General features: G+C 41.6%; 3 protein-coding genes across 3 annotated transcripts; all 3 read right to left on the bottom strand.

Moving 5' to 3' along the window:
- Nucleotides 1-704: 704 nt before the first annotated feature.
- LOC118430084 lies at nucleotides 705-5,575 on the bottom strand. Its single transcript, XM_035840793.1, has 8 exons — nucleotides 5,353-5,575; nucleotides 4,827-4,850; nucleotides 4,085-4,195; nucleotides 3,549-3,646; nucleotides 2,863-2,984; nucleotides 2,193-2,431; nucleotides 1,590-1,750; nucleotides 705-822 (listed from the first exon to the last, which is right to left on the bottom strand). Exons 1-8 carry the CDS (start codon nucleotides 5,453-5,455, stop codon nucleotides 718-720), a joined length of 963 nt encoding a protein of 320 aa, XP_035696686.1. The 5' UTR covers nucleotides 5,456-5,575; the 3' UTR covers nucleotides 705-717.
- Nucleotides 5,576-6,625: 1,050 nt separating this feature from the next.
- Nucleotides 6,626-9,010, bottom strand: LOC118430702 (ZP domain-containing protein-like). Its single transcript, XM_035841695.1, has 4 exons — nucleotides 8,857-9,010; nucleotides 8,066-8,165; nucleotides 7,559-7,754; nucleotides 6,626-7,155 (listed from the first exon to the last, which is right to left on the bottom strand). Exons 1-4 carry the CDS (start codon nucleotides 8,883-8,885, stop codon nucleotides 7,025-7,027), a joined length of 456 nt encoding a protein of 151 aa, XP_035697588.1. The 5' UTR covers nucleotides 8,886-9,010; the 3' UTR covers nucleotides 6,626-7,024.
- A 236-nt stretch (nucleotides 9,011-9,246) lies between these two features.
- Nucleotides 9,247-20,625, bottom strand: LOC118430083 (neurogenic locus notch homolog protein 1-like). Its single transcript, XM_035840792.1, has 9 exons — nucleotides 20,476-20,625; nucleotides 19,826-20,017; nucleotides 19,301-19,414; nucleotides 16,941-17,057; nucleotides 16,417-16,524; nucleotides 14,264-14,442; nucleotides 13,776-13,859; nucleotides 9,504-9,683; nucleotides 9,247-9,255 (listed from the first exon to the last, which is right to left on the bottom strand). The coding sequence occupies exons 2-9, from the start codon at nucleotides 19,872-19,874 to the stop codon at nucleotides 9,247-9,249; spliced, it is 840 nt and encodes a 279-aa protein (XP_035696685.1). The 5' UTR covers nucleotides 19,875-20,017; nucleotides 20,476-20,625.
- Nucleotides 20,626-21,965: the final 1,340 nt, after the last annotated feature.

Below are 21,965 nucleotides of genomic sequence, written 5' to 3'. Positions count from 1 at the left end.
TTCTGGCATATCGAGTTTCAAGTTAAAACTATCAAATGGTACATTCATGACATACGTATTTATTGTCTTCATGGTGAGATAACGACCAGAGACCTGAGTCAGCTTACAGATGTGCCCTGTGTGGCAGAGACTGTCATTCTCGTACAGGACTATTTAGCCGCAGCCGACGCTGTAGGGCTGATATCAATTAGGATTTTATTATGGTCAATATTGACCGAAGGAGGCCACAGAGAAGGTGAGATACTAGTAATCAAGTCAATAAGCACACTCTCAGATTCCACTGATATTCCTTTATTTGTAGTTGAAGTAGATCAGACATACAATATTAATTCCGTTTGAAGAGTAATTGTCTTGAATTTTTGTGAGGAAAACACGAATTCCGGAAGATTCTTTCTTGATCAGGATATATGGATAGTAACTTTGGGTTTTACACAAGATGGCCTCACGGCCTGCATTGCAGTCACGTGTTTTCTAGGAACCTCAGTTTATCATGCATTTGCTATATGGATATTTTAACGTCAAATGTATGTGTTCAACCAAGTTGCTATATTTTTGTTAAGTCACATCAAAGACGTTATATATAAACGTCCTTGGTCACATGAAGATACACACGACGTGCATTTCTTCAAGAGGCCGCTAGTTGGAGTTGTGGACGTGCAGTGTCAGTCTGGTACATGTACTATGGCGTAACGTCTGTTGTAGCGTTGTGTCTCATCTCTAACAGAAGTTGGAGCTGGGCGAATCGTCCAGGTAGATATGCAGGGTGGATATGCCACGATGCACGTGCTCATCGAAACAGGGTGGCTTCTGGGCGAAGAACAACTATGCAAGGACAAAACAGACAGTGTGTCAAAAGGGACAAAGTTGATGTAGATTGTTACACACTTGGGACCGATAAAAACGATCAAAATAGATGTGTCAATAGTGAAAATGGCACATTTGTTTTAAGATTTACTGTTAATGTATTTCTCACTTGCCTTACACTAGATATACAAGTACTTCCGTTTTAGGGATTGCTTAATTTTTGTCTATCATAGTCAATAATGTAATGAAGGAATCATGTACAAAAACAGACCCAACAGCCCGTGAACTGCCCGGCAGGGCCCCTTTTCTCAGTTGTCACCTAGGCATCAGTGGTCATATTATGTGTCGCCCCGGCCCTTCACTGGTACGTACATACACATCTTCCTACGCACGGTCCCCAACGGCTAGCTAACTGCCTATTGGGGTCCTGCTGTCTGGTGGCCCACCAGCAGTTACTGTGAGCGTCGCCACAAACCAGCTGTCAGCCAATCAGAGAATAGGCCTTTCTTGGGCTTTCTGTAATTACGAAAGCCATCTAGCAAAGGCCGCTGGGAAGCTATCAGCCAATCATGTTACGTCTTACATAGCTCAATCCTCCTACGCCCAATCCCCAACGGCTGACTGCCCATATAGTAAGCTCATTAACATCTATAAGCAGGGCGGTTAGTAACTGATCTGAGTGCACCAGACAGCAGACGGTGACCACATGGCGTTTCGACACGACTCTGGTCCCTCTGCGTAGGAGAATGCTGGTACAAGCAAGACTGAGAAGATATACCACTCACACTAACTGCGCCTGTGGGAGGGCTCTCGTAGCGGGGACTGTCCAGTGGGGTGTTGATGTTCCAGCCGAACCCGTTCAGCTTCCCGTCGTTGTACAGCAGGAAGACTGGGTAGAAGTCGTCACAGTTCATGTCGGGTCTAAACTTGTACCAGTAGTGCTGACCTGTATAGGAAGCGAGAAAAGGCTTTGAATTCGATATAAGGGGAAATTGATATTGCTTTTAGTCCTTTTATCTAACCCTGGAATATCCAACTCAACGTTAACTAGTAGTGGACAAATGAGCACTTGTTTCTTAATTAGTTTTCTACCTAGCGATTCTAGAGGAAAGGCAATCTTATTCAGCAGGGATATGCAAGCGATGGCTAACGGACAGAAATGGGACATGAACTTGTTTTTTTTCTCTGCTAGTTGTACCATGTATATGTAATCATGTATGTTAATAGATTGATAAGGACTTACATGATGTAATCTGCATCTCTATCTGTAACTTCTATTTTATCTGACACTGACCACTTCCCTCATCAGGCTCATGACTTCAGTGAAAAGCGGATTTGAGCTTTCATGAATAAATAAATCAAACAAACAAACAAACAAACAAACTCACCCATGGCCCAGAAACACTCTCCCCTTGTCCAGTCTGTCCCCTCCACATCTGCCTGTTGTAGCGGTGCGGACATGACGTCAGAGGTCGGGTTAGGTCCGGTCTGGATGTACAAACCCGTCCCCGTGCCTGCCTCCTGGTACTCGTCATCGGTACGGCCTTCACCGCAGATATTACCTGTTGTGGTAACGTATAATCTGGTTATTATATCTATAATTCGGCTCCGGCTGTTTTCGTGTTTTTAGACTAATATGATAACGTCACAATTCCAAAACGGGGCCCGGTCGGGCAGTTTTGGGGAACGAAAAGTACGATATGAAAGAAAACATGAACATAAAACGGACGAAAAATAATCCAACAGCATGCATATGCATTTTTATTGGCAAAAATTTTTTTTTTCGTTTGCGAAAACAGCCAGGCCCCTGGTAGGAAATGTGACGTAGGCCTTACAGGGGACTTTTTGGCGACGCCTCATGGGGCGAGCCTAACAGTATAGAGAGCGTCCGTTTGACAAGAATTCCCAGAACTTGATAGGCAGGAATTGTAAATACGAGATAATTTGCTTGATAATTGTCTAATTGGGTACGTCTGCCCACGTTAACGTCTGTCAACTATGATGCAAAGATATCACCTCGTCCTGAAGTATCACAAAGTAATCCAAGTAGAGTGATACTCACTTGGCTGGACGAAATAGACGGTGAGGAGTAGCATATCCTTGCTCTCGTCCTTTATCCATGGCGGAGTGATTCGTGCGGGTGGGACGCTGCCGTCAGAGGGCAGCTCACTCTTGTATACCTGCGCAATGTGGACAACAGGGCTATTTTCAGACGTTGAGACTTTATTTGAAAATCCATGGCATATGTTTTTTTTTTTGGTTAAGATTTTGGCTGAAACAGTCCTAGATAGTACGAAATTTAGAAATCTATGAAAAGTGCTATTACAACAGCAATGAAAAAGGTACAACATCTACTTTGTTGGCTTCTCTCATAATAAGGACATAGATCATACATCCACAGCTTGGATACACCATTTCTGTGCTGCCAAAAGTCAACCCTCGTACGGGCAGACTCCTTTGAGAATTTGCTCTTATGCAATTTACACCAACATAGACTAATTTCTCCAAATGGTACGCAGTAGTGATTTATGTCAAAGTGTCGGTAAATTTCTTATAAAGATATTGGTGAAAACCGCACGAGCGTACCTTTAGAGATAAGCTAAGGCACGTCCGAGAGTGCGGACCGTTGACAGTGCACGTGGGGCACAGTCGGTGGCACGTGACCAAATTCTTACAGGGTCTATGAAGTGAGTTTACCCGTGCCCCGCCAAGCTAGCCGAGTACCCGTACCCCCTAACACTCACCCCCATCTGCATCCCGGCGATGTAGCCGTTCTTATCGAACAGCAAGATGACTGCGGGGTCACTGTTCTTCACATAACGGAAACCCTGCCACGTGCCAGCTGTGAAAGAGGCGTCACAAAATCTCATTATTTCTCAAACACGCAAAACAACTGGTCTCCATTCTTGAAATTTACCAGAAAACTGAATACCAAAGTTAAAAGTTCTAAATCTGTAAATACAAATTAGCGCGCTCACATGATGATGGATTCTGTTATTCCAGTGTCAGTATTTTGACCAATCACGTACCAGTTCCTTGATTCACAATATTGGGACAGACGCATGGTCGGTATAGGGGTTAGCAATCCTCCCTATGGGCCTAGTGGTCTAGCGTACGGCCGTTATGATTTTTTTGTCGCTCAGTCGGCCTGCATTCTCACTGGAAAGATTTGTATGTGATTCGGAGGGGCTGTATTTCCATGACACAAAACTGGTGCGTTACGACTTTAACGGTGGTTTAGCGATACTGCAAAACAAACAGACACACAAACAAATCTAACCTGAGCACGATTTCGGACCGAACTGCGTCCACCCCTTCTCATCGGCCATCTCCGTGGTTCGCGGCATGCTGTCAAAGTTGTTTCCGAAAAACGGGTTCACTCCGAAGGTCACTGAAAATCCATAAAATCATGATCAAACCGTTGTCATATGAATGTTAGACATACAAGTAATAAGATACTACGAAAAGCAGTTACTCAAGCAACTGGATAAGACTTTGGAAACGGTCAAACGTTTCAGACAACCATCCAGTGTCTTTTGTCAGTGACATTATCATTTCTCGTTCTGTTGTTGCTGCTGCACAATTTAACTAACGTCCTCCATGCAAATAAATTCATAAAGTGGTTGCCACACAATGTGTTTTTTTGTTTACTTATGATTCAAGTTTGTGAACCTAAGCCATCGACTTGCGACGACATGAATGTTGCGTCATGTAACATGACAGAAACAACGTAACCATGGTTACACGAATAAATATTTGCTCTTGCATAATATGTCACGTACAGCACCTAAATAAAAACGGTGATGCTTCAACACATGGGGATATACTATCTAATTAAACATGTATATAAAATAACTGGCATAGGCATTAAAATGCACATGCACCTCTTTGGATTTCGAATTAAAATGAGAGGTGTTGTATTAACCACAAAGTAAGATGAAAATTCTATTCATGTAGCCTGTAACCTTACAGTGGTCTTGTTACGCGGTGACAATTACGTCAGGAAAAGATAATGAATTTACCTTTTAAGCCGTTCCATGTCGCATCTGCAAGGAAAGAAACGGAGAGGTTAAACATTTAGAAAGTTGAAAGAATTAAAGAATGGATTCGATGATGAAATCAATATGCACTATATTTTGTGGATGGACTGGGGTAGCAATCATAAACGGAGGTACCTGTGTTAACCTTTAAATAGTAGTCACTGTTTGATGATAATTCCATTAACTGTGCATATACTGTAAATGCAGAAACTTTCGCGGTGGATTAATGTTCGCGGTTTTCGCGGCGGCCGCTTCACCGCGACTTTAAAACCACCGCGAACATTTTTCCATAACAGTAAGAGACTACAGTGCATGATGCTACCGCGAAATTAAAAACCACCGCGAAAAGTCCATTTTCCCGCTATACCGCGAAATTAAATCCCCGCAAACTTAAATGCATTTACAGTACGTGACTAATGAATCTCTTCAACGGTACTACATCTTGCGTTGTATATGATTGAGGGAGAAATTTATATAGGAGGAAATAAAGAGTAGATAGTTGCCATACGTGGTGTGCTGTCGTCGGCATCATGAGTGCTGAACCAGGAAGACCACCACTGGGCGTCCACGGCAGCCGCGCAGAGAAAGAGGATGGTCAATAACAGCTTCATCTCTCACAGATACAGGTATGGCGCTCAGTAGTGTGCGTGAGCTACAGACTAGTCTCTCACCCAAATGAGGTCTCTTCGCGATTGCAGCGACTCTTAAACACTGATTACTGCTGAACACACGATTTCCATGGTTCAGGGGTCACGTTTGTGTGTGTGTATCAGGGTACCGTCATGGCGTTTATTGCCGACGGAACGCTTTTTTGCACTGTACGAAGTGTCCACCCCGTGTGTCCGTCCGCTTCCAGCCAATGGCTACAAAGCATTGCTTAGGACAATTGCCTGTCTCTCAGGATGGCGGCAGTTGCCATGGAAACCAGATTGGTAGGCTGCTGCCTACGTGTGTGACCTCCAACTGTTGATGGACGAAAAGAGGAGCTTACGACGTGAACAAAGTTCATACTAGCTGTTTTCTTCGTGTAGACTGATTTTTTATCCATGGTGTTCGGACAGTAAAGTTTAACTGACTTTTAAACACTTTTGATGGGCCTCGAACGTACCCAGTTCAGCGTTATATATAAAATCCTCGTGAAATCTCCATTCTTTAAAGCTTTAATCCACTTTTACGATAGAATCAACAGAACAGTATGTGTAACGGCCGTTCAATGACCTCATTGACTTAGACTAACGTACTTAGAATGAGCTACAGCACGATGACCCATCAGATCCTCAATGACGCACTGCTCGAGGACGTTGCTGTTAAGACGATCATGCACACCAATCACGACGAGACGTACTGATGTAATTAAACGAAAACAATTAGAAAACCATTACATAGAAACCATATACACTGTAATAGTATTGTTTTGCTTGGTAGAGGCACTATCAAGATCATTGACCGCAGCTGTGTCCTTCAGGTCCACAGCACGCGCGCAATCCTTCGGTCGGAAGCTGAAAGTTCATTGGCCGCTATGTCTGTACCGTTAATTTTTGAAAACAAAAATGACCTTGGGACTCAGTATTTGGCTACGGACGCTACATCCGAACGCTCGGCACGGGTTGGTCACATTGGGAACTTCTGATGTACATTGAGTGTGCACAATAATCGATATAACGGCTTAATGCAAAGACTGCAATGAATAATTCTTTCCAGGGTCCAGGAGTACGGAGTTTACGAACTACAGTTACGTACGCAACAAAACGCAGTCATTGACCGAGGTTGTATGGCTTGTAGGTGATGTATTGTATTTACTTATCCTAAACAAACATCCTATAACACCACTGAGTCCAGCTTGCTTGCCTATGCCATACGGTTCTTTGCCCTCAAACACGAATAAGAAGAAATAACAAATAAAACAAAACAAACGATGCTCTAGATTGAGTACTCTTTAAACTAAAGGACTTTTTGATGACATATCAGTACACTAATGTTACACGTTATCTATTTCTATATGCTTTTTATGTTGGCCGTGATACATGTAAAGTTACAGGTTATAGAAACATAACCATAACGGTAACACAAGCTATAAAGCTGACATGTTTTAAAACACACAATCAGTGTGATGCGCACTTCGAAACACTATTAATTGCAAACAAAGTGTAGTCGTTCCATTCAAAATGTAAGCTGTGTGTCTATCCGGCTGTGCCCTCGTTACCGCGATGACCGGTCAGTTTGAACAGCACAACGCCGGTCAGAGCCAGTCCCGTCAGAACATTTATGGCCAACAGTGCAAAGAACAGAGGCACAGACGGTGTTTCCCTGACTGCAAAATAAAACAAAGATTGTTAAAGGGAATATAAATTTTGTCAATACACAATTAAGTTCTGCCAACAGAACAAATGGCAAAAATATTCAAATACAATTAAATCTATACAACTGGATAAAAACGGAGATTTACATCCGGACGTTTAGAGTGACATCCATCACTCTTCTTCAGCGTCACTGATAGTGAAGAAGTGACGGATGTTACTCGAAATGTCCGGACGTAAATCACCGTTTTTTATACAGTTGTATTTGAATTTTGTTTACCTGGATGTCTAACCTTCATAAAAGTACATGGCAAAAATGTTTCTGCCGTGTTAAGTTACAACATAACGAGAATTCTCGACCGACGATAACAAGTTCACATGTATTTGCTGTTTGCACAGTAGACATGATCTACAAACCGCTGTCATCTGTTGAGACCTGTCCGTTGATGAATCTCACGATAGGGCCGGCCATCACGTGACTGCTGTGGCCATGGCCAGCAGACCGGCGCATGCGCTCTGCATGTGTGACGTTTGCTGACGTCACGCACCCCTGAGAGCACCTTGATCGCGGGTCTGTTGCGTTACACACGATGGCGTCGCAGTGCAAGAACACCTGAGGAGGGAAGGAGCACATTTGACAGTAACTTTTAAGTACCAAACATTACGATTTTCACACTAGCAGCACTATTTACGATATTGTGGCGGTACTAGATGTATAGAATAAATTGGACCAGTATTGATAACTTGCATTAGTCGAGAATATGCTTGTATCTAAATTAAAAAAAAAAAAATTGAGCTATGGTCACTGAGGAGGATGGTACGCACTGAGGCTAGTGTCGCTATGGGCCTTCGTAAATAAAGACAAGTCTGACTGTATAACGTATGTACACGTTTCAACCCTACTGGTGTGGGGAACGACGTTACCTGGTCCCTATCGGCGATGAAACTAAAGGCCCGGATGCTGAACCTGCTCTCTGTAAGGTCAGGAGAAGAGATAAGAGTCACAGTATCATCCACCGGACACCTGTGCAAAGTGGACAGAAATAAACAGAATTCTTAATTGAAATTTTGAATTCCTATAATTTATAAATGAATATAACTTTTGTAAAAGAATTAAACGTAAACATATTAGATCATTTAACCAAAACTGAATGATGTACGTGTATTCTCTTATCATGTTGGGAAAACTGATATCACTAAAGATAAAATATACAATCAACAAACCTTATCAAATGTGTCCTAGTTTAGATGATAAGCTTCTCCACAGTTTGAACTGCGTATGCGCAAGATCAAAGATGGAGGTTCTAATTTGTAAACATTTCTTGTGTAGAAGTTTTATCTATATCTCATGGGTCTTCAACTTTGAGATATCTATAGCTATCACCCACAATAGTATGGGTTTGTAGTCCAGACGAATTTATGCTAATTTATTCACAGTACAAAAGTTGCATAATTAATCATTAGCTATGAACCGCATAAATGTAAAAAAACGTGCTTGGTTCATTATTAGTTATGAATCAATCTACATAAATTAAATGTTTGCATAATTAACTAGTTATGAATAAATTAGAATAAATGCATAAATTCGTCTGGACTACCAACCCGTACTACTCCCACTATGCAACACACGGTACATGCGCAGCTAAAACGTTGAACTAGCTTTTTTTGCATTTTCCCAGGCATCACAGTTGGACAGTATGCGTACACGTACGTACCCGGCCACAACGAAGGGAAAGCCGGTCATGTCGTCCGGGTCAGGTGAGGGAGTAGCTCTGCAGGTCTGGAGTAACACTGCCAGCCCCTGGTCACCACCGAGGACCTTCACACCTACGTACAGAGCTTCTCCCAGCTTCACCTGTAGTATAGATCCACATTAAAAAAGAATGAAGGGCAGAAATGCATAGAGAAGGGAGAAAGAAAACATGAAATGATATTTGTCATCATTTGGAAACAATAAAAAGCTATGTAAACTGCAACTGCATGAAGTGTGTTCTGAATATGTTACTTTACTTTACAAATCATTATATGTACACCCGTCGGAATGCGAAAGTGGCGTAAAGTCTCATCCCGTATGTCTATGTTGTGTAAAACCCAAAACTTTAGGTCTACACAGCCTAAGAATGATTGCGTAAGCTTAAGATTTGTCTTACACGAATGGGAAACTTCGCCTGGTCGTACATTCGTCGAAAAGTGGAAGTGGCGTCAAGTCTCATCCCATATGGCTATGTCTAAAACCCAAAACTTTACGTTTATACTTTGTCTCCCATGTTACCTGCAATTAGCCCATGGGCAAAAATATATAATTTGCAATAAACTATATTTGATATAAAGGCTAAAGATGACTGCATAAGAGTTTTCTTACGCGAATAGGAAACATTCCTTGGTCGTACACGCGTCGGAATGCGGAAGTAGCGTAGAGCCTCATCTCGAACCCCAACCTGCCCGTCCCACTGTCCCGGAACTCGATGACGCGACTGTCCGGCTGGTACTTGAACTTGGCCTGGACCACGCGTGGGTACCGGCACTGGACGGTGATGCGAACCTGACGTTTACGGAAATGATAAAAAAACATACAGTTCATGGTTTCAAGCTTCAAGGTTTATTGAAAACGAAAAAAAAAAACAACTCATCACAGCTTGAAAGGCAGAATTGCGAGGTTCACAGAAGGGTTTGAATTGTATAACAGTACAAGTAAAAGCAATCATCTACTAGTGTATACACATGATAACATTCTATTAAAAAGTGCAAGATGAATTAATCTTAAAACTAGAGTTCGGCGACCTCATACCTCCATGAAATATTCAAGCTTTTGTAAATCTTATGCAAAGGACTTGCACATTTTCATGGTGTATGCATGGTGATGTTCATCACTAATATACACATGGCAAGTACAAAATTCCCATCATTAATCATTTAGCAAATATCAGTGCAATTTTCGCATATATTATGCAAATCAGTTACTAATTAACATATTCGGCAACTGCTTATGTTCAATCTATCATAATTTACATTTGTTGCATTTAATGAAGTCAAGTTATTGAAATAATGGACTTATACAACTTCCTCATTAATTATGCAAATAGTGTCCTCATTTGCATAATATGTATATCATTATGAACATTTTTGCCTAAGCTACCTACATGCTTAAAATGATGGCAATCCATCATTCCTCTCTGCAGTTATCTTCTTTGGAATGTCTTGACAAAAATACCCATGCAGTTCCAAAATTAGATGTTAGGGGGCTGAAACTTAGCCCACTATCTCATGATGCTAAAAGCTGTCTACCACCTAATTGTCAAGACCATATCATTTCCGGGACAGGGGATACAATGTACATTGAAAAAACTGCTATGATAGAATCCCATTAATTATGCAAATGTACTCTAATTTTGCATGATTAGCATCTTATCTTGTACAACATTGTCTAAGGTACCTACATACCAAAAATCATGAAAATCCGTTGTTCCCTTCTTGACAAAAATGCCCCTGCTATCCCAAACCTAGTCGCCAAACTTATGTCACTTATTCCTGAGCACAAGAGCTATCTAAGGTTCCGGGTCGGAGTTCAAATCTGACCGGAGTTGGCGGAAGGGTGGTGTAATAGGCCGGAAGTGCGTTGTTGTCTCCCTAACTTTTGCTCCCTATTGCTTGGTGATCGTTGAGCATAGATTTGTCGTATTTCCTGAAAAGCCCGTGGGTTGTATTATTTTTGTGCGAGGAGTAGTTGGTCGGCCGGTGAAACCATTTTTGTATTAGTCCGCTGCAACGGTGATGCGTTTTTTTCGCCTGTTAACCAAAATAGCATCGTTTTTCATGCGATTTCGAAGAAACTACGTCATCGGAGATTACAAAAAAGGTATCACGAGGAATTTTTTTAATTTTAATTTTAGACAAACAAGAAGAATTTAGCTTCACTGACACGTAGGCCATTATCCTGCGAAAATTCATTTTTTCCAAGCAGCTTCGATCAAAAAAGTGTTACAAAATAAGTTTTCGGGTCCAAAATCAAAATTTTACTACATAGTCTACCCAAAATAAAGAAGCAACAGACGATACCAATAGGTTTGTCGGAAAGAAGCAGTAAACGGCTTTCCACCATATTGATTAAGTTTCGCGTCCTACGTTTACTAGCGGAACTGTAGCCCTTCGGCCTGAGGCTGTCCGCCAACCTCTAAAATCGTAAAATAAACTCCGGTCCGAGACCCTAAGCACTACCCTAACCCTAACCCTAACCCTAACCCTAACCCTAACCCTAGCGGCAGTGCTTAAGTCATATCTCGGCAAGTAAGCACCCGATTTCAAAACGGTTTGCAGATTACAAATCTGTACCAACATACCTTTGTAATGATACCAAGTTTGACCGCCTAGAATACACTCTTAGCAATGTTGCCTCTAAGCACTACCCTAACCCTAACCCTAACCCTAACGGTAGTGCTTAAGTCACATCTCGGCAAGTTAGGACCCGATTTCAAAACGGTTTCCAGATTACAAATCTGTACCAACATACCTTTGTAATGATACCAAGTTTGACCGCCTAGAATACAATCTTAGCAATGTTGCCTCTAAGCACTACACTAACCCTAATCCTAGCGGTAGCGCTTAAGTCATATCTCGGCAAGTTAGGACCCGATTTCAAAACGGTTTCCAGATTACAAATCTGTACCAACATACCTTTGTAATGATACCAAGTTTGACCGCCTAGAATACACTCTTATCAATGTTGCCTCTAAGCACTACCCTAACCCTAACCCTAACCCTAACCCTAACCCTAACCCTAACCCTAACCCTAACCCTAGCGGTAGTGCTTAAGTCATATCTCGGCAAGTAAGCACCCGATTTCAAAACGGTTTGCAGATTACAAATCTGTACCAACATACCTTTGTATTGATACCAAGTTTGACCGCATAGAATACACTCTTAGCAATGTTACCTCTAAGCACTACCCTAACCCTAACCCTAACCCTAGTGGTAGTGCTTAAGTCATATCTCGGCAAGTAAGCACCCGATTTCAAAACGGTTTGCAGATTACAAATCTGTACCAACATACCTTTGTAATGATACCAAGTTTGACCGCCTAGAATACACTCTTAGCAATGTTGCCTCTAAGCACTACCCTAACCCTAACCCTAACCCTAACCCTAACGGTAGTGCTTAAGTCACATCTCGGCAAGTTAGGACCCGATTTCAAAACGCTTTGCAGATTACAAATCTGTACCAACATACCTTTGTAATGATACCAAGTTTGACCGCCTAGAATACAATCTTAGCAATGTTGCCTCTAAGCACTACACTAACCCTAATCCTAGCGGTAGCGCTTAAGTCATATCTCGGCAAGTTAGGACCCGATTTCAAAACGGTTTCCAGATTACAAATCTGTACCAACATACCTTTGTAATGATACCAAGTTTGACCGCCTAGAATACAATCTTAGCAATGTTGCCTCTAAGCACTACCCTAACCCTAACCCTAACCCTAGTGGTAGTGCTTAAGTCATATCTCGGCAAGTAAGCACCCGATTTCAAAACGGTTTGCAGATTACAAATCTGTACCAACATACCTTTGTAATGATACCAAGTTTGACCGCCTAGAATACAATCTTATCAATGTTGCCTCTAAGCACTACCCTAACCCTAACCCTAACCCTAACCCTAACTCTAGCGGTAGTGCTTAAGTCATATCTCGGCAAATAAGCACCCGATTTCAAAACGGTTTGCAGATTACAAATCTGTACCAACATACCTTTGTATTGATACCAAGTTTGACCGCATAGAATACACTCTTAGCAATGTTACCTCTAAGCACTACCCTAACCCTAACCCTAACCCTAGTGGTAGTGCTTAAGTCATATCTCGGCAAGTAAGTACCCGATTTCAAAACGGTTTGCAGATTACAAATCTGTACCAACATACCTTTGTAATGATACCAAGTTTGACCGCCTAGAATACACTCTTATCAATGTTGCCTCTAAGCACTACCCTTACCCTAACCCTAACCCTAACCCTAGTGGTAGTGCTTAAGTCATATCTCGGCAAGTACGCTTATTCCTGAGCACAAGAGCTATCTAACACCTAAAATTCGTGACCGTAGCTTGTTCAGAACACAAGATAGCAAAACCGGAAGTTGCGCTGCAGTACCAAGGAAAGTCCCTAGGGGGCCCAAAATCTAATCTTTTCCAGCTTTTATGACACTTCACCAACACACCACGTATGAAACCAATCCACCCATTCGTTCTTGAGTTATCTTGTTGACAGACAGACAGACAACACAAACGCCTCTGAAAATATAACCTCCATGACATTTCATGGAGGTAATCATTGAAAATAAGTACCCATGAAACTTGATTATATTGTACGAGTATCCGATAGTTTCCATGCCGTTTTCGTTCTTATCCCGAAGCCGATAAAACTGAAATTCTAACGTTACCTTTTTTGATACAGGTTAGTTTGGAGGTGTTACATATAAATATATTGCACTGTAAGGACAATAACCGTAGGTTGCACCAATCACATCAGTTTCAGTAGTATCATTATATATGATATATGAAAAGCGATGTAAAAGTATATGTAGATGCAAAATCCCACATCCATGGTAACGCCGCTATCCATGCGTGTTTACTCAAAACGTTACTACTTACACTTTGAATCCTAGTAGCGATACCCCGGATGTAAACCCGTCTGTTGGTGATGACGTTGGTGTAGATGATGTCATCACTGGTAACCTACGGACGTGAGAGAAAGCACATACATATCCCATAAAAGGGATGTTTTGAAAGTTTAAATTCTAAAAGATAACGAACCTCATTACTTTCCTTTTATGCACGGCGATTTCCAGTTTCTATTGTAATTACTCTATCGGACCTACTTACTTATAATTAGGCCTGCGTTAAATTTCCAAACCGGGGCCCGACCAGGCAGCTTTTGGTAACGGAAAGTATGGTATAAAAGACACCAAACTATGTTTCTATTTTTTGTTTCCTCAAACAGCCCGACCGGGCCCGGGTTTGGAAATGTAACGTTAGTCTTACTAGTGGACACGCACATTGAATAGCAATACTTTGTTGAGATACCGACAACTTTTTTGAAGGGTATTGAGTAATTGTCAAATCAAAATCTATTGACGTACCAGCCTTCTAGTCCCACAGCCCCTGAGTGGGGTAGAGATGAATACAAAGGTATCATTGCCGGTGGCGTTACAAGACGGGTCCCGTAACTGTAGATACCCTGCCGGGAGACCCCCAACATAGCCTCGTGGGATGGCTATTTTCATCAGGTTCTTCGTACAGGTGGTTACAACACCTGACGCTGGAAGTAACGGGCAGATAATTGTTACCGGGCAGAGATTGTGATGTACCGACTCTAAAGCTGAGGACACAACTTGACGTACGTACAATTTGTCCGTCTTTTGGAGAGGCCACGTCCTCCGCCACATATTTCTGAAAACGTTCAGGCTGTATAGGGCAGGCGCGTCGCCCGTACTGGCACGTACGGGGGGCGAATCCATTGATATGAAGTGACAAGAATCAATGTTGAAAAGCTCTGATTTTTTCCTTAAACAAATATAATTTTAATTCACATTCTACGTATTCGAGTGGAATCTTCTAGATTTCACTCAACACCCTGGCATATACATGTACACATGTATGACTATAGGGTCTCTAAATAAACATGATTTGATTCTGACTGACCTTATGAAGTATGTAACCCTTGATTTAGATGTGATTTCGTGTACATTGCCATGACTATCCCCCAAAAGCGACTTTAAAAAAAATTGCTTTTGGCACTGTAGAATACAATAGTCCCAATGTAAATGACTAAATGATATATAACTAGAGTTCAACGAACCCATCTCTTCGCCAAATAATCATGCCTTTATTTAAGACTTTAAGGTCTTATTGTTCCTCACAAACACACAAACATTACCAAAACCAGACTGTGACCTGACAGATGACCTGGTAGCATCCCTGGTCAATCAGAATTTCATGCTTGTCAATTTAGACTTTGTCCCCAGTGTAAGGGCGTCCTCCAGCAAACCATCTGTATAACAGCTGTGTCCATAGATATAGGTCAAAATGAGATATATAGAGCACAGTTTATTTCTGTTAATAAGTTTTGCTGCAGTACCTTAGGAAGCCGCTAGGGGGCCCACTATCATAATTTATCTTCGTTTTCCTGACCCCTACCCACCTACCAAATATCATCAGGATTTTTTCAAGGCTTCTCGAGTTATGCATTCCACAAACAAAAGGACGCACACACTCGGCCTGCTACCGTCCTAACGGAAAATGCTACGTCAACTATTTTCGAACACAACCTTCCTTTCCGCAGCCGCTACTTAAATACTAAATATCATGAAAATCCATACACAGCTTCTTGAGTTATATGCTGTTGGCATGGATTTATGAACTTTCCTCATTAATTATGCAAAAAGCTACTAATTTGCATAATTAGTATTACATTGTATAAGTCATCACTCATTCTATCTACATACCGAAAATCCTGATGATCTGTTTACACCTTCTCAAGTTATCCTCGTCCAAAGTTTGAATGGAAATCGGTGCCTGCAGTTCCCAAAAAGCCGCTAGGGGGTCCAAACTCACAGCACTTACTCTCTGTTTCAAGGGCTATCTACCACTCAAAAATCATGACCACAGCATGTCCAGAACACGAAGTGCCAAAATTAAAAGTTTTGCTGCAGTACCTTAGGCAGCCACTAGGGTGCCCATTATCGAACTTGACCTTCGTTTTCCTAACCCCAATCCACCTAACAAATATAATCAGGATCCATTCAAGGGTTCTCGAGTTATCTTGCTTACAGACAAACGCACTTACATACAAATCCCGCTACAGCACCATAGGTAAGAGCCAGGTAAACCATTTTCGCACTTGACCTTCCTCTCCAAAACCGCTACACACCTACCAAGTTTCGTGAAAATCGCCCAGCTAGATTTTGACTTATGCTGCCAAAAACAAACCGCAAAAAACATACCAAGCTCGCTGCAGTACCGTAGGAAAACGCCAGGTAAACCGTTTTCAAACTTGGCATTCCTTTCGACAACTGCTACACACCTACCAAAAATCACAAAGTTCCATCCACAATTTCTCGAGTTATATGCTGTTGACCTACATACAGACCCAAGTCAAGCAATCTCATACTCTTCTTGGCGAAGAGAATAAAGAGCTTGGAACGAATAACATATTAATGCAAAGCAAACAAAAAAACAATTCCGACAGTTATATTCAACTCAGACGTGACACATGTACAATGGAGGGAGTTACCGGTGCCACAGTGGGTTCCCTCCCAGCCTTGTTGACAGACACACCGGAAGCCTTGACTCTCGGGGACGCACATACCGTCATGCTGACAGGGGCTGGGGGCACATAAGTCTGTTGGAAAAATCTTAGTTATGAAAGAAAGTATCACACGATATAGTTAAGCGTGACTATACATCGTTGGCACATTTCAACATTGAATCCGTTCAAGGAAAACCCACACATATGGCAAAAAAGGTTTAAAATCGTCATGAAAGCTGAAATTTCGGGGAGACAACTTGCAGAGGTGGTATCACCTGTTTTGTCTCCCCACCATTTTTATATGGGAAGTGTAATAAACATAAACAAATAAACAAAATCAAACATTTATAATCGTTCACTACGCCATGAAAGCTGAATAAATGACCTCGTCTTCTAGAATGAAATACCAACATCTTTCCATACATGGTAACTATGTTGCTCTTATGCAAAAGCCCATTGTATTATGTAATGAATCATGAATGAATAATAAAAACGACGTAAGAACTCACTTGTTTGGCAGTTTATACCACTGAAGCCGACCGGACACGAACACGTGTAACCCCCGCCCGTATTGGTGCAGGTTGCTCCGTTGCGACAGGCTCCTAGTTCACACTCGTCCACATCTTCTGTGTTTTCAACATCAAACAACTACATATTGATGATGATGATGATGATGATTGGTTTATTGAAAATGAAGATATCTGGCAGCCTAATGGCTGAATTATGTATCATCTTACAGAAATCACAATCTCAATCATTGAATTAAAATTACTGAGTAACATGCGGATGAAGCAATTGAACTATAGTTTTAAAATCGTACATTCACAGATAAAATCAAGTACAAATATATATCTCTTTGCTGTTACCTGGTAATCAAACAAGGTATTTGAAGGCGACACAATCACGAATAACGCAAGGTAGAAAGAATGTATGAATACATTGTTTCCTGGTAATTGAAAGCGCCGTATTGCAGCACAAAATAAGAGGATTACATTACTCTAAAACATCGCAGTAATTACTTTACATCGTTGAGTAATCGCACAAGGTAGGGTATAGAGGAGTCCCTGTATCTGTTTGTTCTACATTTAACCAGTCTGAGTTTGTCAGAGTTTCTGGTGTTTCGTCCATGGAGCTGACCTGTCTTCTGTGGGAGCATGTCTGGGCCCAGTTTCATTGCGAATTTCCTGCACAAGTCCTCGCGCCTGTGTAGCAGCGCTTGGAGGCCGGTGCGCACCAGTGCAGCTTCATAGGTCGTGTACTGACCGCCTAACACGGTACGGAGTGCTCTCTTCTGGATTCTTTCTAACCGGACAGTATGCTCCTTAGTGAGTCCGGGATGCCATACAGGCACGCAGTATTCTAATACGGGTCTGACATAGGACGTGTATACTTGAAGCAAGTCATCCACCGTAACGTTGAACCGTTTCAGGCTTCGAAGCATGAAGAGTCTTCCGTTGGCTTTGGAGATCATTTTTGATACCTGCGTATCCCATTTTAAGTTTGATTGTAACCATACTCCTACTAGACAGGTAACTACCACGATCTCCAGCGGAGTTCCATTGATTTTGAGAATTGGCGGGGCAGGCGGAAGCTTCATGAACGAGAATATCATGATCTTACATTTATCAGCATTCAACAGCATGTGGTTTTGACTGGCCCACAGACTGAAGTCATCGAGCTCTTCCTGCATGATAGATGGTGCATTGTGTTGTCGAGACTCGGCCAACGACAGGTCGTCAACAAATTTCCACTCACTAAGGGGTGACTCTCTAACAGCATCATCAAACACGGCCAGGAATATTAGGGGCCCAAGTAGAGTTCCCTGTGGTACCGGTACTGAACAAGAAAGCGTCTGCCATGTAGAGAGTTCATTGCGATACCTGACGCGTTGGCGGCGGTCGGTCAGAAAGTTAGATATCCATGGGATCAGGCAAGGTCGCGCTCCAAGCTCAAGTAATTTGGTGATGGCAATGGTGTGGTCGATCCGGTCGAACGCCTTAGAAAAGTCAGTCATAACGAGTGTGGTGATGTTGCCCAATCTATCAGAGTTTCTAGCCACATGGTCAGTCAAACTAACCATGTAGTGTGCAGTTGACTTTCCCTTGAGACAGCCATACTGTTGTGGGTCGAGTGAGGTCCTAATGTCTTGTAACAGCCACTTGCTTACGAATGATTCAGCCACCTTTGCTAGCTGAGACGTTAGGGAGACTGGGCGCAGTTTACTGATGCAGGGAGGTTGGCACTTAGGGAGGGGCACAACTATGGCATCCTTCCACTGCTGAGGTAAGTATCCCTCTTTAAACGATGTATTTAAAATGTCAGCAACTGGTTGGCTCAATTCATAGGCGAATTCTCTTAAAACTCTCGTGCTCAACTGATCAGGGCCTGGGGCTTTCCCTGCTTTCAGCTTTTGCAGAATAGGGCACACGTCCCAGGCATGGACCTCTGGCGGTGGAGCCCCGCATGGCAGGTATGCAGGCAGCTGTGCTGGATCAAGGCTGGGACGTCCTTGTGCTACTGTTGCAAATTGTTATTGATAATTGATATTACATGATCAACAACAACAACAAAAACAACAATAAAGAATCTACTGTTACACAAACATTTTTGAAAATGTATCTTCAACGACGTTATCCAACATACAGGTCTGCCCATCCAATATGGCGAACAATAGCGAACAATACTTACGTCATAAGTCACATGAGTATATACAAACACCATATTTGGAAGCGGGTTTCGCCCAATGGTTAAACAGATGCAGGTTAGATATCTTTGATAGATATTGAGTAGAATTGTGATATTTCGGCAAATATATTCTCTTTAGAAATTGTTGTCAATGATTGGAAAGAATCCAAATCGATAAGATGACCTTGACAGAATTCTCCTGCCCACCCCACTGCGCAGCTGCAGGTGAAGTTACCAGGGCCTGGTGAACGTGACGTCACACAGGCTCCGTTGCTGTTACAAGAGGCACTGGCACAATCTAGAAGGGAAACAAAAAACAAAAACAAAACAAAATTGAGTGAGTCCAATTTTTGTGTTGGATATTACAGTTAAACCAGTTCAAGATAGAAGGAAAACAGTTCAAATCGAAAACTTTTTGATTGAGCAAAACAGCGACAATCAAACACATTGAAATTGTGTTAGAAACCAACTTATTTGACCAAAGATACACAATAATAATCATGAATAATTCCTGTCATATTTTGTACCTTGTAAGATTTTACATTTAATATCGTGAGGCCATATGCCAGTGTCAGATACCTGTTAAACCATGCCATTTAAAAAACTAGTAAACTAAAAAGGAAACCTTCATTATAACAGAAAAATCATCAACTATACATTATCTGTCAAGTTGTTTATTTTTATTTACAAATCAAAATGTAGCCCTCACTTGAGCACACTGCGCCTGCGTTCTCTCCCACTGGGTTACAGTTGTGCATTCCCCACTGGTTACTCCGGGGACAAGACGCGAGCGTGCTCTCATTCCCAGAGCACTGAACATTATCCAGCCAATAGAATGTCGCCACGTCGCTACTGTTTCTGTACTTTGCAAACACCGAGGCCTCACTTGCACTCTGATACCCTTAAATGGACATAACAAAAGATTATATAGGGAAGATTATGTAGTCGGTGCTTGGAAATACGTAGAGGACAGAAGAGACTCGGGAGCTATAATACAACTGGATACGAGGCTAGTTATAGAAAATCGTGACCTTTTCTTATATGCCGTATGTCTTTGCTGACAAAAATAAATATAGGAAAAGGGTCACGATTTTATAAGAAAAGTGTCACGATTTTCACCATCACCCTCTGCTTGGAGATTACTATTTTTCATATTTTTTTTACATAGTACAGTGCATTGTACTATTTTATAATGAATCTGGTAATGACTATCTATGTAACATCGATTACAAATGGAGATCAGTATCGTAACATGCGTATACATTTCAGTATATCTGAGACTGCATAGCAGCATTACATATTCTGTAAAGCAAACTGTTGCATAATGCATAATGTTAATAATTGGAGTTTACTATTTACCCAGTTCCCGACAGACGACCGTTGCGTCCTTGATGTCCCAGTCATCATCACAAACCCCGCCCCACCTCCCGGAGTGGTACACCTCCACGTGACCTTCGTTCTCATACGGACCAGCCGTCAGACGGACCAGGCAGAAAACTGCAACAAAACGTCATACAAAAACAAGAATATTCCAATTTCTATAGCTGATTTTAATGCGTAAGGTTAAATGGAAAGTGGTATATCTAAGATGGAATGTCGTTGTCGGACCCCGAGCTGAAAGATGCTTTTACAGATGTTAGTAAACGATTCAGGTCTTTAAAGTTTACACATATGACACATGTATATTGGCCAGTTTAGACTGCAATCTCTGAATAAACCACGAAAAATATCATTTAACGGTCTTCATATCGACGAAATTGATCATTCATGTGCTATATGTTACAATCTCATTTCTCTGCTTGTCGCCAGAGTGGGAATTATTTGGCGCCGATGAGGAAATGGTTTGTTGCTATGGGCCTTCGTAGTAGTAATGGACAACGAAGACAGAAGGGCATCCGTCAAGAAATCAAAGAGATCTGCAAGAGGGGGGTATATGATTTGGACAAGTGTCATACATTAGCCTCGGTTGTCCATCTCTATATGATATTAGTAAGTAAAGGCACTCGTCGGTCTCGCAGGACCATGAGTAGTACTACATGTAAATTCTACGCAATGTACTTATTGTTTGTTTTTACGTTTTGAGCGTCTGTGTGGTATATGATACAGACATATGATATGCCAATATATGATATACATAAGACATAACAACTTTAATAAAATTCAAGACAGGCGTCATGTTGTAGTTTTCCTATTTGGTCCGCCAATGTTTAACTCTTTAATATATGAACTGGTGTTTTACCATGTAAGAATTAATTACACAAGTTGGACTTAAAATTTGTACAAGTTAAGGTTTGGACTCATGTGACATAATAACCGTAATCATCAGTGTTCAAAATTCAGAAAATGTAAATTTCCTTTACATTCGGCAATTTTGCTTTTTTTAAAACAGCAAGCCCCCCTCCCCAATTCCACAAATCTTGAACAACTACCAGTCATGTCTATTACATCTTGCTGCTACAGGCTCCTGTGTACATTTATATATAAAACATTCTAAAAGAAGGTTCTATAGCGTGACGTATCGGCTAACTTCAGTCTGCACTTACCAGTCGACTTTATGTTTTCCGATAGTCGTAGAGAGTTACACTTACACCAGTCACATTCGACTTTATATGGAACGCATGCATTCAACATCTACAGCTAACTGGTCAACAGCCGTAACAAATCTTCTTTTCATGGTCCCGTGGTTTTCTACAGTGACATCATTCTTTGACATCTAAAAGCAGAAAACGTGAAAACTTACCCGAAGATAGGCAACAGAGCAAGAGAACAATCAGCGGGACCAAGCGCTGCATTTTCGCTCACGGTCTTCAACTTACTGTTCTGAGTTTATCAACAAAGTCGACTTCCTC

Source organism: Branchiostoma floridae, chromosome 14 (assembly GCF_000003815.2).
Source record: "Branchiostoma floridae strain S238N-H82 chromosome 14, Bfl_VNyyK, whole genome shotgun sequence".
In the NCBI taxonomy this organism is placed as follows: domain Eukaryota; kingdom Metazoa; phylum Chordata; class Leptocardii; order Amphioxiformes; family Branchiostomatidae; genus Branchiostoma; species Branchiostoma floridae.
This window is presented reverse-complemented; position numbering and strand designations above follow the sequence as displayed.